This window comes from Scyliorhinus torazame, chromosome 13 (assembly GCF_047496885.1).
Source record: "Scyliorhinus torazame isolate Kashiwa2021f chromosome 13, sScyTor2.1, whole genome shotgun sequence".
NCBI classification, from domain to species: domain Eukaryota; kingdom Metazoa; phylum Chordata; class Chondrichthyes; order Carcharhiniformes; family Scyliorhinidae; genus Scyliorhinus; species Scyliorhinus torazame.
Window position 1 is genome coordinate 221,742,320 of NC_092719.1, and position 16,360 is coordinate 221,758,679.

Below are 16,360 nucleotides of genomic sequence, written 5' to 3' on the forward strand. Positions count from 1 at the left end.
ACTGTATAACACTGGGGTACAGTACTGGTGGGGACAGGTGTGTCAGTGTATAACACTGGGATACAGTACTGGTGAGGACGGGTCTGTCACTGTATAGCATTGGGGTACAGTACTGGTGGGGACGGGTCTGTCACTGTATAACACTGGGGTACAGTACTGGTGGGGACGGGTCTGTCACTGTATAACACTGGGGTACAGTACTGGTGGGGACTGGTCTGTCACTGTATAACACTGGGGTACAGTACTGGTGAGGACGGGTCTGTCACTGTATAACACTTGGGTACAGTACTGGTGGGGATGGGTCTGTCGGTATAACACTGGGGTACAGTACTGGTGGGGACGGGTCTGTCACTGTGTAACACTGGGGTACAGTCCTGGTGGGGACGGGTCTGTCACTGTATAACACTGGGGTACAGTACTGGTGGGGACGGGTCTGTCACTGTATAACACTGGGGTACAGTACTGGTGGGGATGGGTCTGTCACTGTGTAACACTGGGGTACAGTACTGGTGGGGAAGGGTCTGTCACTGTATAACACTGGGGTACAGCACTGATGGGGGTGGGTCTGTCAGGGTATAACACTGGGGTACAGTACTGGTGGGGACGGGTCTGTCACTGTATAACACTGGGATACAGTACTGGTGGGGACGGGTCTGTCACTGTGTAACACTGGGGTACAGTACTGGGGGGGACGGGTCTGTCACTGTATAACACTGGGGTACAGTACTGGTGGGGACGGGTCTGTCACTGTATAACACTGGGGTACAGTACTGGTGGGGATGGGTCTGTCACTGTATAACACTGGGGTACAGTACTGGTGGGGACGGGTCTGTCACTGTGTAACACTGGGGTACAGTACTGGTGGGGAAGGGTCTGTCACTGTATAACACTGGGGTACAGCACTGATGGGGGTGGGTCTGTCAGGGTATAACACTGGGGTACAGTACTGGTGGGGACGGGTCTGTCACTGTATAACACTGGGATACAGTACTGGTGGGGACGGGTCTGTCAATGTATAACACTGGGGTACAGTACTGGTGGGGACGGGTCTGTCACTGTATAACACTGGGGTACAGTACTGGTGGGGACGGGTCTGTGACTGTATAACACTGGGATACAGTACTGGTGGAGACGGGCCTGTCACTGTATAACACTGGGGTACAGTACTGGTGGGGACGGGTCTGTCACTGTATAACACTGGGGTACAGTACTGGTGGGGACGGGTCTGTCACTGTGTAACACTGGGGTACAGTACAGGTGGGGACGGGTCTGTCACTGTATAACACTGGGGTACAGTACCTGTGGGAACGGGTCTGTCACTGTATAACACTGGGGTACAGTACTGGTGGGGATGGGTCTGTCGGTATAACACTGGGGTACAGTACTGGTGGGGACGGGTCTGTCACTGTATAACACTGGGGTACAGTACTGGGGGGGATGGGTCTGTCATTGTATAACACTGGGGTACAGTAGTGGTGGGGACGGGTCTGTCACTGTATAACACTGGGGTACAGAACTGGTGGGGACGGGTCTGTCACTGTATAACACTGGGATACAGTACTGGTGGGGACGGGTCTGACACTGTATAATACAGGGGTACAGAACTGGTGGGGACGGGTCTGTCAATGTATAACACTGGGGTACAGTCCTGGTGGGGACGGGTCTGTCACTGTGTAACACTGGGGTACAGTACTGGTGGGGACGGGTCTGTCGCTGTATAACACTGGGGTACAGTCCTGGTGGGGACGGGTCTGTCACTGTGTAACTCTGGGGTACAGTACTGGTGGGAAAGGGTCTGTCACTGTATAACACTGGGGTACAGTGCTGGAGGGGACGGGTCTGTCACTGTATAACACTGGGGTACAGTACTGGTGGGAACGGGTCTGTCACTTTATAAGATTGGGGCACAGTACTGGAGGGGATGGGCCTGTCACTGTATAACACTGGGGCACAGTACTGGTGGGGAGGGGCCTGTCACTGTATAACACTGGGGTACAGTACTGGAGAGGAAGGGCCTGTCACTGTATAACACTGGGGTACAGTACTGGAGGGGACGGGTCCGTCACTGTATAACACTGGGGTACAGTACTGGTGGGGATGGGTCTGTCACTGTATAACACTGGGGTACAGTACTGGTGGGGATGGGTCTGTCACTGTATAACACTGGTGTACAATACTGGTGGTGACGGATCTGTCACTGTATAATACTGGGGTACAGTACTGGTGGCGACGGGTCTGTCACTGTATAACACTGGGGTACAGTACTGGTGGGGAGGGGTCTGTCACTGTATAACACTGGGGTACAGTACTGGTGGGGAGGGGTCTGTCACTGTGTAACACTGGGGTACCGTACTGGTGGGGACGGATCTGTCAGCGAATAACACTGGGGTACAGTACTGGTGGGTACGGGTCTGTCACTGTATAACACTGGGGTACAGTACTGGTGGGGACAGGTCTGTCACTGTATAACACTGGGGTACAGTACTGGTGGGGACGGGTCTGTCAGTGTATAACACTGGGGTACAGTACTGGTGGGGACGGGTCTGACACTGTGTAACACTGGGGTACAGTACTGGTGGGGGTGGGTCTGTCACTGTATAACACTGGGGTACAGTACTGGTGGGGACGGATCTGTCACTGTGTAACACTGGGGTGCAGTACTGGTGGGGACGGGTCTGTCACTGTATAACACTGGGGTGCAGTACTGGAGGGGACGGGTCTGTCACTGTATAACACTGGGGTACAGTACTGGTGGGGAGGTGTCTGTCACTGTATAACACTGGGGTACAGTGCTGGTGGGGACGGGACTGTCACTGTATAACACTGGGGTGCAGTACTGTGGGGACGGGTCTGTCACTGTATAACACTGGGGTACAGTACTGGTGGGGACGGGTCTGTCACTGTATCACACTGGGGTACAGTACTGGTGGGGACGGGTCTGTCACTGCATAACACTGGGGGACAGTACTGGTGGGGACGGGTCTGTCACTGTATAACACTGGGGTACAGTACTGGTGGGGACTAGTCTGTCACTGTGTAGCACTGGGGTACAGTACTGGTGGGGACTGGTCAGTCACTGTATAACACTGGGGTACAGTACTGGTGGGGATGGGACTGTCACCTTATAACCCTGGAGTACAGTACTGGTGGGGACTGGTCTGTCACTGTATAACACTGGGGTACAGTACTGGTGGGGACGGGTCTGGCACTGTATGACACTGGGGTACAGTACTGGTGGGGATGAGACTGTCACCGTAGAACCCTGGGGTACAGTAATGGTGGGGACGGGTATTTCACTGTATAACACTGGGGTACAGTACTGGTGGAGACGGGTCTGTCAATTTATATCACTGGGGCACAGTACAGATGGAGACGTGTCTGTCACTGTATAACACTGGGGAACAGTACTGGCGGGGACGGGTCTGTCACTGCATAACACTGGGGTACAGTACTGGTGGGGATGGGTCTGTCACTGTATAACACTGGTGTACAGTACTGGTGGGGACGGGTCTGTCACTGTATAACACTGGGGTACAGTACTGGTGGGGACGTGTCTGTCACTGTATATCACTGGGGTACAGTACAGGTGGGGACGGGTCTGTCACTGTATAACACTGGGGAACAGTACTGGCGGGGACGGGTCTGTCACTGCATAACACTGGGGTACAGTACTGGTGGGGATCGGTCTGTCACTGTATAACACTGGGGTACAGTACTGGTGGGGACAGGTGTGTCAGTGTATAACACTGGGATACAGTACTGGTGAGGACGGGTCTGTCACTGTATAGCACTGGGGTACAGTACTGGTGGGGACGGGTCTGTCACTGTATAACACTGGGGTACAGTACTGGTGGGGGCATGTCTGTCACTGTATATCACTGGGGTACAGTACTGGTGCGGACGGGTCTGTCACTGTGTAACACTGGGGTACAGTACTGGTAGGGACAGGTGTGTCAGTGTATAACACTGGGGTACAGTACTGGTGGGGACGGGTCTGTCACTGTATAACACTGGGGTACAGTACTGGTGGGGATGGGACTGTCACCTTATAACCCTGGGGTACAGTACTGGTGGGGACTGGTCTGCCACTGTATAACACTGGGGTGCAGTACTGGTGGGGACGGGTCTGGCACTGTATGACACTGGGGTACAGTACTGGTGGGGATGAGACTGTCACCGTAGAACCCTGGGGTACAGTAATGGTGGGGACGGGTATTTCACTGTATAACACTGGGGTACAGTACTGGTGGGGTCGGGTCTGTCACTTTATATCACTGGGGCACAGTACAGATGGAGACGTGTCTGTCACTGTATAGCACTGGGGTACAGTACTGGTGGGGACGGGTCTGTCACGTTATATCACTGGGGCACAGTACAGATGGAGACGTGTCTGTCACTGTATAGCACTGGGGTACAGTACTGGTGGGGACGGGTCTGTCACTGTATAACACTGGGGTACAGTACTGGTGAGGACGTGTCTGTCACTGTATATCACTGGGGTACAGTACAGGTGGGGACGGGTCTGTCACTGTATAACACTGGGGTACAGTACTGGTGGGGATGGCTCTGTCACTGTATAACACTGGGGTACAGTACTGGTGGGGACAGGTGTGTCAGTGTATAACACTGGGATACAGTACTGGTGAGGACGGGTCTGTCACTGTATAGCACTGGGGTACAGTACTGGTGGGGACGGGTCTGTCACTGTATAACACTGGGGTACAGTACTGGTGGGGACGGGTCTGTCACTGTATAACACTGGGGTACAGTACTGGTGGGGACTGGTCTGTCACTGTATAACACTGGGGTACAGTACTGGTGAGGACGGGTCTGTCACTGTATAACACTTGGGTACAGTACTGGTGGGGATGGGTCTGTCGGTATAACACTGGGGTACAGTACTGGTGGGGACGGGTCTGTCACTGTGTAACACTGGGGTACAGTACTGGTGGGGACGGGTCTGTCACTGTATAACACTGGGGTACAGTACTGGTGGGGACGGTTCTGTCACTGTATAACACTGGGGTACAGTACTGGTGGGGATGGGTCTGTCGGTATAACACTGGGGTACAGTACTGGTGGGGACGGGTCTGTCACTGTGTAACACTGGGGTACAGTACTGGGGGGGACGGGTCTGTCACTGTATAACACTGGGGTACAGTACTGGTGGGGACGGGTCTGTCACTGTATAACACTGGGGTACAGTACTGGTGGGGATGGGTCTGTCACTGTATAACACTGGGGTACAGTACTGGTGGGGACGGGTCTGTCACTGTGTAACACTGGGGTACAGTACTGGTGGGGAAGGGTCTGTCACTGTATAACACTGGGGTACAGCACTGATGGGGGTGGGTCTGTCAGGGTATAACACTGGGGTACAGTACTGGTGGGGACGGGTCTGTCACTGTATAACACTGGGATACAGTACTGGTGGGGACGGGTCTGTCAATGTATAACACTGGGGTACAGTACTGGTGGGGACGGGTCTGTCACTGTATCACACTGGGGTACAGTACTGGTGGGGACGGGTCTGTCACTGCATAACACTGGGGGACAGTACTGGTGGGGACGGGTCTGTCACTGTATAACACTGGGGTACAGTACTGGTGGGGACTAGTCTGTCACTGTGTAGCACTGGGGTACAGTACTGGTGGGGACTGGTCAGTCACTGTATAACACTGGGGTACAGTACTGGTGGGGATGGGACTGTCACCTTATAACCCTGGAGTACAGTACTGGTGGGGACTGGTCTGTCACTGTATAACACTGGGGTACAGTACTGGTGGGGACGGGTCTGGCACTGTATGACACTGGGGTACAGTACTGGTGGGGATGAGACTGTCACCGTAGAACCCTGGGGTACAGTAATGGTGGGGACGGGTATTTCACTGTATAACACTGGGGTACAGTACTGGTGGAGACGGGTCTGTCAATTTATATCACTGGGGCACAGTACAGATGGAGACGTGTCTGTCACTGTATAACACTGGGGAACAGTACTGGCGGGGACGGGTCTGTCACTGCATAACACTGGGGTACAGTACTGGTGGGGATGGGTCTGTCACTGTATAACACTGGTGTACAGTACTGGTGGGGACGGGTCTGTCACTGTATAACACTGGGGTACAGTACTGGTGGGGACGTGTCTGTCACTGTATATCACTGGGGTACAGTACAGGTGGGGACGGGTCTGTCACTGTATAACACTGGGGAACAGTACTGGCGGGGACGGGTCTGTCACTGCATAACACTGGGGTACAGTACTGGTGGGGATCGGTCTGTCACTGTATAACACTGGGGTACAGTACTGGTGGGGACAGGTGTGTCAGTGTATAACACTGGGATACAGTACTGGTGAGGACGGGTCTGTCACTGTATAGCACTGGGGTACAGTACTGGTGGGGACGGGTCTGTCACTGTATAACACTGGGGTACAGTACTGGTGGGGGCATGTCTGTCACTGTATATCACTGGGGTACAGTACTGGTGCGGACGGGTCTGTCACTGTGTAACACTGGGGTACAGTACTGGTAGGGACAGGTGTGTCAGTGTATAACACTGGGGTACAGTACTGGTGGGGACGGGTCTGTCACTGTATAACACTGGGGTACAGTACTGGTGGGGATGGGACTGTCACCTTATAACCCTGGGGTACAGTACTGGTGGGGACTGGTCTGCCACTGTATAACACTGGGGTGCAGTACTGGTGGGGACGGGTCTGGCACTGTATGACACTGGGGTACAGTACTGGTGGGGATGAGACTGTCACCGTAGAACCCTGGGGTACAGTAATGGTGGGGACGGGTATTTCACTGTATAACACTGGGGTACAGTACTGGTGGGGTCGGGTCTGTCACTTTATATCACTGGGGCACAGTACAGATGGAGACGTGTCTGTCACTGTATAGCACTGGGGTACAGTACTGGTGGGGACGGGTCTGTCACGTTATATCACTGGGGCACAGTACAGATGGAGACGTGTCTGTCACTGTATAGCACTGGGGTACAGTACTGGTGGGGACGGGTCTGTCACTGTATAACACTGGGGTACAGTACTGGTGAGGACGTGTCTGTCACTGTATATCACTGGGGTACAGTACAGGTGGGGACGGGTCTGTCACTGTATAACACTGGGGTACAGTACTGGTGGGGATGGCTCTGTCACTGTATAACACTGGGGTACAGTACTGGTGGGGACAGGTGTGTCAGTGTATAACACTGGGATACAGTACTGGTGAGGACGGGTCTGTCACTGTATAGCACTGGGGTACAGTACTGGTGGGGACGGGTCTGTCACTGTATAACACTGGGGTACAGTACTGGTGGGGACGGGTCTGTCACTGTATAACACTGGGGTACAGTACTGGTGGGGACTGGTCTGTCACTGTATAACACTGGGGTACAGTACTGGTGAGGACGGGTCTGTCACTGTATAACACTTGGGTACAGTACTGGTGGGGATGGGTCTGTCGGTATAACACTGGGGTACAGTACTGGTGGGGACGGGTCTGTCACTGTGTAACACTGGGGTACAGTACTGGTGGGGACGGGTCTGTCACTGTATAACACTGGGGTACAGTACTGGTGGGGACGGTTCTGTCACTGTATAACACTGGGGTACAGTACTGGTGGGGATGGGTCTGTCGGTATAACACTGGGGTACAGTACTGGTGGGGACGGGTCTGTCACTGTGTAACACTGGGGTACAGTACTGGGGGGGACGGGTCTGTCACTGTATAACACTGGGGTACAGTACTGGTGGGGACGGGTCTGTCACTGTATAACACTGGGGTACAGTACTGGTGGGGATGGGTCTGTCACTGTATAACACTGGGGTACAGTACTGGTGGGGACGGGTCTGTCACTGTGTAACACTGGGGTACAGTACTGGTGGGGAAGGGTCTGTCACTGTATAACACTGGGGTACAGCACTGATGGGGGTGGGTCTGTCAGGGTATAACACTGGGGTACAGTACTGGTGGGGACGGGTCTGTCACTGTATAACACTGGGATACAGTACTGGTGGGGACGGGTCTGTCAATGTATAACACTGGGGTACAGTACTGGTGGGGATGGGTCTGTCACTGTATAACACTGGGGTACAGTACTGGTGGGGACGGGTCTGTGACTGTATAACACTGGGATACAGTACTGGTGGAGACGGGTCTGTCACTGTATAACACTGGGGTACAGTACTGGTGGGGACGGGTCTGTCACTGTATAACACTGGGGTACAGTACTGGTGGGGACGGGTCTGTCACTGTGTAACACTGGGGTACAGTACAGGTGGGGATGGGTCTGTCACTGTATAACACTGGGGCACAGTACTGGTGGGGATGGGTCTGTCACTGTATAACACTGGGGTACAGTACAGGTGGGGACGGTCTGTCACTGTATAACACTGGGGTACAGTACTGGTGGGAACGGGTCTGTCACTGTATAACACTGGGGTACAGTACTGGTGGGGATGGGTCTGTCGGTATAACACTGGGGTACAGTACTGGTGGGGACGGGTCTGTCACTGTATAACACTGGGGTACAGTACTGGTGGGGATGGGTCTGTCGGTATAACACTGGGGTACAGTACTGGCGGGGATGGGTCTGTCACTGTATAACACTGGGGTACAGTACTGGTGGGGATGGGTCTGTCACTGTATAACACTGGGATACAGTACTGGTGGGGACGGGTCTGACACTGTATAATACAGGGGTACAGAACTGGTGGGGACGGGTCTGTCACCAACAGTGATTGTGATTTGGTTAATTAAACTCTCAAGGGCTGCACGGTGGCACAGTGGTTAGCACTGCTCCTTCACGGCGCTGAGGTCCCAGGTTCAATCCAGGCCCTGGGTCACTGTCCATGTGGAGTTTGCACATTCTCCCCGTGTCTGCGTGGGTTTCACCCCCACAACCCAAAGATGTGCAGGGTCGGTGGATTGACCACACTAAATTACCCCTTAATTGGAAAAATGAATTGGGCACTCTAAATTTATTTGAAAAAATTAACTCTCGTGATCGAAATCTTACCTCAGACGAGCAGGTTTCGCTGCTGCAACGACCCGAATTCTTTGCTCCTGAAAATACTCAGCTGTTTTGGCCAGTTCCTCTGTCACCTCTCCCCTCGTTCCATTTTGACAGCTTACCCATTCCTGATTTGAATCACTGCACCCTGGTGTACGTCCACCCAGCTGCCGGGGTCCCAAGCTCTGGAATCCTCTCCCTAAACCTGTCCGCCTGTCCCTGTTCCATTGTCCCAATTTTGGATTTACCGTGCGAATATTAATTTTGGGGCCTTGTTTTTTTGTGTTGAATGACACTCGTGAGAAGGTTTTAGGTGTGTATAACAGGGTTAAAGGTGCTATATAAATAGCACTTTCTATTGTTGTGTAATATTGGCTGGCTTCAATTCCACTGATCAAGAAATCAGTTTCAAACATCCCCACAAAACACGATTGATAGGATTCACATATTACCTAACATGTCGACGTAACACTGGAATCGAGCCAGTCAGGCATACGCCGCTTTGGTATGCCAGTCGTACCAGTTATGCAAATGTTATCACTCCCATCAGGGCAGCACAGTGGTTAGCACCGTTGCTTCACAGCGCCAGGGTCCCAGGTTCGATTCCCGGCTTGGGTCACTGTCTGTGTGGAGTCTGCACATTCTCCCCGTGCCTGCGTGGGTTTCCTCCGGGGGCTCCGGTTTCCCCCCACAAGTCCCGAGAGACATGCTTGCTAGGTGAATTGGACATTCTGAATTCTCCCTCTGTGTACCCGAACAGGCGCCGGGATTGTGGCGACTAGGGGATATTCACAGTAACTTCATTGCAGTGTTAATGTAAGCCTACTTGTGACACTAATAAAGCTTATCGTATCAAGTTACATTCACATAATCCATTCTGCCCAATTGGCTCACGTTAGTGTTTCTACCTCAAAGCCGCTTCCTGCCACCCAATCAACATTCCCCCTCTATTCCCCTCCCCCCTCATGTGTTTATTCAGCTTCTCCTCAAATATTCAAATTTACGTTGGGACATCTGTCCCTCTGTTGCAATTTTCTCCATGCCAAGTCTCCCCATTTTAACATCTGTACAACCCACAAGGTTTTGAGTCCAAACTTGCCAAAGGTGCAGTGCAGACAATAGCAGCTCCTGTCAGCCCCACCTAAAGATGCCGCGGGGAAGGTGGGAAGTGTTTCTTGTGGAATCTACATGACATTCAAACAGGCCTAGTTAGATAATTGTTTCTGCGAAACACTGTTATTTTATTCAAGCAAATTACAGCCCCTTTCCTCTTATCATCACTCAGGGCAAAGGCAGAACGTCTTGCAGAGAAAAAAAACGCTTGTCGGTTTCCAGAAATGCACAGGAAATGCCTTCTGAGGTTGAACCCAGCTACAAAATCAAAAACGAGAACCAGTGACTGTGAGCTGAGGGAAGTTTGCAGGAGTGTCAGCAAGTGGGGGCTTGGCATCCCAGAGAGATCAGTGTTGGCACCACCCCTCCTACCAAATACAGAAATAAAACCAGGCAGCCATCACAAACCATGTCGAAATTTCCAGTTGATACCCAGCTGAAACACTCGACACTTCCATTTCCTTTGTACCTTCCGCAGCCACAGTATGTCAAAGGGTACTTTACGACCAATTGAAGTATTTTGAAGAGATGCAATGTAGGCAAGGCTGCTAATTGTTACCCAGCAAGATTCCACAAACACGACCACGTCTGTGAATCCAGGCCAAAAATATTCTATTATCTGCAAAGCGTTTTGGGATGAGTCATGCTTGTGAAAAGCATTACCGATGTATTTCTTGTTGTTTTAAAATTAATTTGGGGCGATGTGGGTGTCGCCGGCCAGACCTGCATTTATTGCCCATCCCTAGTTGCCCTTCAGAAGGTGGGGGTGAGCTGCCTTCATGAACCGCTGCAGACCTGAGGTGTAGGTGCACCCACTGTGCTGTTAGAGAGGAGTTCCAGGATTTTGCCCCAGTGACAGTGAAGGATCGGCGATATCATAGATCATAGAATTTACCGTGCAGAAGGAGGCCATTTGGCCCATCGAGTCGGCACCGGCCCTTGGAAAGAGCATCCTACCAATGTTAGTAATATGGAGGACTGCACCAAAATATAGGAAAACATACACAGACTGGCAGAATGTGACAAATCAAGATAAAATGCCAAATGAAGTTCAATATAACTTAGGTCAGATGATGCAATTCAGAAGCAGGAATAAGAAGGCAACATTCCTCGGAAAATTATGAAAGTAAATAATGTAGATGAGCAAATACATCTGGGAATAGAGACACAAAATAATTAAAAGTAACCGCTTGGGTTGATAATGGGTGGAAAATACTTGGGGGCCGGGGGGGGGGGGGGGTGGAGTGGGGGGGCACATCGCGAAACCAGGCAATGTTTCAATTTTCAAAGATACTTTCTTTGATAAACCACATTCACAGAACACTTCTGCTCTCCTTATTGTAAAATGGATATTGCAACATTGAAGAAGTGTATAACAGATTGACAAAATGATAGCAGAATTGAGAAGTTGCAACTGTCAGGAAAGACTGGATAGGTTTGGGGCTCGTTTCAACATTAAAAAGACCAGATGATTAAGAATTTTGCACGGTGGCGCAGTGGTTATCACTGCTGTCTCACAGCGCCGAAGTCCCGGGTTCGATCCTGGCCCCGGGTCACTGTCCGTGTGGAGTTTGCACATTCTCCCCGTGTCTGCGTGGGTCGCACCCCCACAACCCAAAGATGTGCAGGCTAGGTGGATTGGCCAATCTAAATTGCCCCTTAATTGGAAAAAATGAATAAGTGGAGGTGGTGCTGTTCCCACGTGTCTGCTGCCCTTGTCCTTCGAGATAGTAAAAGTCATGGGTTTGGTGTGACTGTTGAAGGGACCTTGGTGAGTTGCTGCAGTGCATCTTAGGAGAGTTCTGCTGAAAGGCCACTGACTTGAAACAGGTCTGCCTGAAAAGGTGAGTCATGGTCACCTTCTCCAGGGCAATTAGAGATGGGCAATAAATACTGGCCTAGCCTGCGACGCCCACATCCTGCGGAATAAATAAAACAAACGCTATTCTGATTCTCTCTCCACAGATGCTGCCTGACTCAACTGTTTTCAGCATTTAGTTTTTATTTCAGATTTCCAGCATCTGCAGTATTTTATTTTTGTATCAATATCTGAGGAGGTGCTAATGGAAATCAACACTGTTCAATCCTCAGAAAACATCCTCCCCTGTGAAGCAGAGTCATCGATGAAACAGCTACCCTGAGGATCTCCTGCAGTGATGTCCTGGAGCTGAGATGATTGACCTCCAACCACCACAACCATCTTCCTTTGTGCCGGGTGTGACTCCCAACCAGCGGAGAGTTTCCCCGATTCCCATTGGCTCCAGTTTAGCTCGGGCTCCTTGATGCCGCACTCGGTCAAAGGCGTCACTCTCTCTCTGGCATTCAGCTCTTTAGTCCATGTTTGAACCGAGGCTGTAATGAGGTCAGGAGCTGAGTGACCCTGGCGGAACCCAAACTGAGTGTCCGTGAGCAGGTTATTGCTGAGTAAGTGCTGCTTGATAGTCGAGAATATTCTGATAGGGCTGTAATTGGCTGGGTTGGATTTGTCCTGTTTCTTGCGTACAGGACACACCTGGGTAATTTTCCACATTGCCGGGTAGATACCAGTGTTGTAGCTGTACTGGAACAGCTTGGCTAGGGGAGCGGCAAGTTCTGGAAAGTCTTCGGTATTATTGCTGGAATATTGTCAGGACCCACAGCCTTTGCAGTGTCCAGCGCCTTCAGCCCTTTCTTGATATCACGCGGAGTGAATCGTATTGGCTGAAGACTGATATCTGTGATGCTGGGACCTCCGGAGGAGACCGAGACGGAGCATCCACTCGGCACTTCTGGCTGAAGATTGTTGCGAATGCCTCAGTCTTGTCTTTTGCACAGATGTGCTGGGCTCCTCCATCACTGAGGATGGGGATATTTGTGGAGCCTCCTCCTCCAGTGAGTTGTTTAATTGTCCACCACCATTCACAGCTGGATGTGGCAGGACTGCAGGATCTATTCCGTTGGTTGCATAATTACTTCACTCCGTCTGTTACTTGCTGCTTATGCTGTGTGACACACAAGCAGCCCTTGTTGTACCTTCACCAGGTTGACACCTCATTTTTCGGTGTGTCTGATGTTGCTCCCGGCACGCTCTCCTGCACTCTTCATTGAACCAGGGTTGATGCCCTGGCTGGGTGGTAATGGTAGAGTGGGGGATACGCCGGGCCATGAGGTTACAGATTGTGGTTGTCTGTGTGGTATATGTCAAGTAAAAGGGGGCAGAGCGTTAGGAGTTAATTAGAGGGGGAGGACGTATCCACTAGCGCATAAATACTGGCACTGACCACATGGATTTAATTCTGACTTCCCCAATACTGTTCTTCATACATGTACATGACGATTGCAAACTGGCTATCACATCTGATAATTAAAATGATCCCCAAATTGAAGGGACCGCTTTTTGTCACCGGAGGAAGGTAGTTTTGCAAATCGTTTATTTGTGGTTGAAATTTGTGGGTGATAATCAAGCCACCTTGGAACAGGTCAGCACTGCACAGTGGAAATCGCCAGCCAAACGTCAGGCGTTAGTTTCAGTGGAGTTTGCAAGATTAACAGCACAGGAGGCCATTCTGCCCATTGCCTGCATGCCAGCGGGGTATTTACTGAATACAACACCTGCCACATTCAGTAACCAAGGGAAGTCAGCAGCCAATAAACACAGCAGCTCGCTCCTCTCCACCATTTTATCAGTGAGTGCACAGTCAGATCAGATGTAACATGGTGTTGGGATATTGAGATTAAGTCGCCTGTGTTGAGCCGGGGGTTTAATGTACCGCGCAGGATTGGAACACTGTGCACAGGGGTTTGATTACTAACTCCCAGCGAGGCGAGCAAATAGAGAAAATAAAACAGGTCAATAAATAAATGCATTGCCCCCCATTATAACAGCGAATTTCTGCATTTCCCTTGCAGACACCCGAGGCTAACAATATTCTACCCCCTTTGCACCGACCCCCCCCCCCAACCCAGACAGGGAGGAGCTGACCACTCGGCCCGCAGCCCCCTTGCTAGCCCCCCTTTACTGACCTCCACCATTCTTGTAGCAGAGATAGGGGAATCTCCAGACGTTGCCCAGTCCGATGAAGCCTCCGGCCACGGATAGGATGAAATCGAGCTTGTTGGCCCATTTCTCACGCTGCACCTTGCCGTCCGCCTCGTCCTCGGGGCGAGACCCCGGGCTCTTCCCGGGAGAGGGCTTCAGGATGTCTTTGTGAAAATCTTTTAAGCAATGCATCTTTTCACCCCGGGCCATTCCTGATCGGGCACACACACACACACACACACACACGAGGGGGAAGAGAAAGACAAGAGAGGCTCCAAATCAATATTGTTCCCTGGAAAATACCAGTCACAACTCATCTGCTCCAACACTAGCCCCCTACATCTGCCTCAAATAGGTATCTGGACATCAATTAACCATATTTCTCAACCTGAATCCCCCTCGCCGAGCAAAATAATATCTTCAACTTGACCCAATCTCCATTTTGCATTTCTTTAAGGAAATACATGCAAACCCTTCCCTTCGCGTTCCCCACCTTCCCTCCCTCCCCCACCCCCGGCTAAATCCCAATTCACCCTAAAATACCTCCACACCCGCTCACATTTAAAATAGACCAAATAGTGCTTTTGAATTTTGATGTTAAACTCTAGGATCTGCCCCCTCTCCCCTACCCAATTCCATCCACTCCACCCCCCCGCCCCCCCCCACCACATCTCTCCCCCCTTTCAGTCACCCCCCCCCCCCCACACCCACCCACCCACAATGTGGTCTCTATCACCCTGTCTGCCTCTGCCCCTCTCCCCCCCCCCCGCCCCATCAGTCTCCAGTCATTATTATAAAGCCTCGCTCTTGCTCAAAGAGAACTAAAACGTATCTTGCTGTCTTTGGGGTTTTAAAAAATAAATATATATATATAATAAAAAAAGAAAACAACAAATAATTAAAGTCAGTAATTCGCTACATCAACAATACATACAACAAAAGCAGTTTTGTACTCCTGGAATAACGCCCTTACTCTCCGTCCAGTACACTTGTCCAGCCTTCTGTTTGAGAGAATAAAGAAAAAAAAATACAGAAAAGAACAAAAAAACGAGAGAGAGAGAGAGAGAGAGAGAGAATACAGTTGCCCGGGGAAAGAATCCAGTACAATTCGCAAATCTTAACGGAAAACAGATCTGCTATTTCACCCCCCCACCCCCCTCCCACACCAACACGGTAACAAAAATTCTTTAAACCTCAAATCAACCACCTTCCAAATCACCCAAACTCTCAGGGAAACGAGCCCCAGGATCCTTAAAATCTCCGGGTGTCCCATTGAATGATTTTTAACCGGGTATTTTTAATGCTTTCTTTGTTCCCCCCCCCCCCCCCCCCTGCTCGGAAATGAACAAGCGGTTCCGCCTGATCGATTTCAACAGTTACAATTCCCCCAATGTTAATGTCACAAATACCCTGCTTCAATTCCCACTTCTCGCTGCGGGGTTTATAAAAGAGATTTTTTTTTTGTCCCTGAGAATTACTCCCCAAAATACAGAGACGCAAAGCGCCAGGAATCGAATTTTACAACATTGCAAATCGGCATTAATTAAAATTCATCTTTCTCCACATCGTTAAAAGCTACACGATCTCTCGCTCAAATAATGCCCCCCGATTAGTTGCTCATTACCTGTGTGTGCGATCCCAGAAGCTAGCAGATCCCCGAGCCGCCCACAGATCTCTCCGCTTGTTTTACTGCAACTGGACCGCTGACTGGAGAAGCAGTCAATTTCATTTATAGGGGCCTGTTCTTAAGCAGCCCTCCTTCAACACTAACCTCATGCATGAGTGGAAAAACCCAGCGCAGAGCCGCCTCTCTGCGTCACCGCGTAAAATTGGCACACTGCAGAGAGAGAGGGAGAGAGGGAGGGAGAGGGAGAGAAAGCAGCGTTGGTATTAGACAGAAGGGGGAGTTGGTACTCTTGGTATACACGCACTGGCAGACGAATGCCCATACACACACACCCATACACACACACACACCCATACACACACACACACCCATACACACACACACACACCCAATACACACACACCCATACACCCCCACACGCCCATACACACACACACACACACCAGACTCACACATACACACACACACCCATACACACACACACACCCATACACACACACCCACACACACACACACCCATACACACACACCCACACACACGCACCCATACACCCACACCCACACGCACACACCCACACACC

General features: G+C 51.1%; 1 protein-coding gene across 4 annotated transcripts in view; it reads right to left on the reverse strand.

Moving 5' to 3' along the window:
* The window catches only part of LOC140388633 (sodium- and chloride-dependent taurine transporter-like), an 85,919-nt gene extending 69,957 nt beyond the window's left edge, over nucleotides 1-15,962 (reverse strand). The window contains exons 1-3 of one of the 4 annotated variants that reach the window (XM_072473085.1): nucleotides 15,777-15,959; nucleotides 15,087-15,150; nucleotides 14,137-14,364 (exon numbers count right to left, since the gene is read on the reverse strand). In XM_072473085.1, the coding sequence (XP_072329186.1) occupies nucleotides 14,137-14,362 (226 nt within the window). In that variant the 5' untranslated portion in view covers nucleotides 14,363-14,364; nucleotides 15,087-15,150; nucleotides 15,777-15,959. Of the gene's footprint in view, nucleotides 1-14,136; nucleotides 14,365-15,086; nucleotides 15,154-15,776 lie in introns of all 4 variants that reach the window. The other 3 variants (XM_072473084.1, XM_072473087.1, XM_072473086.1) reach the window with 3 other exon arrangements.
* Between the last annotated feature and the right edge of the window lie 398 nt (nucleotides 15,963-16,360).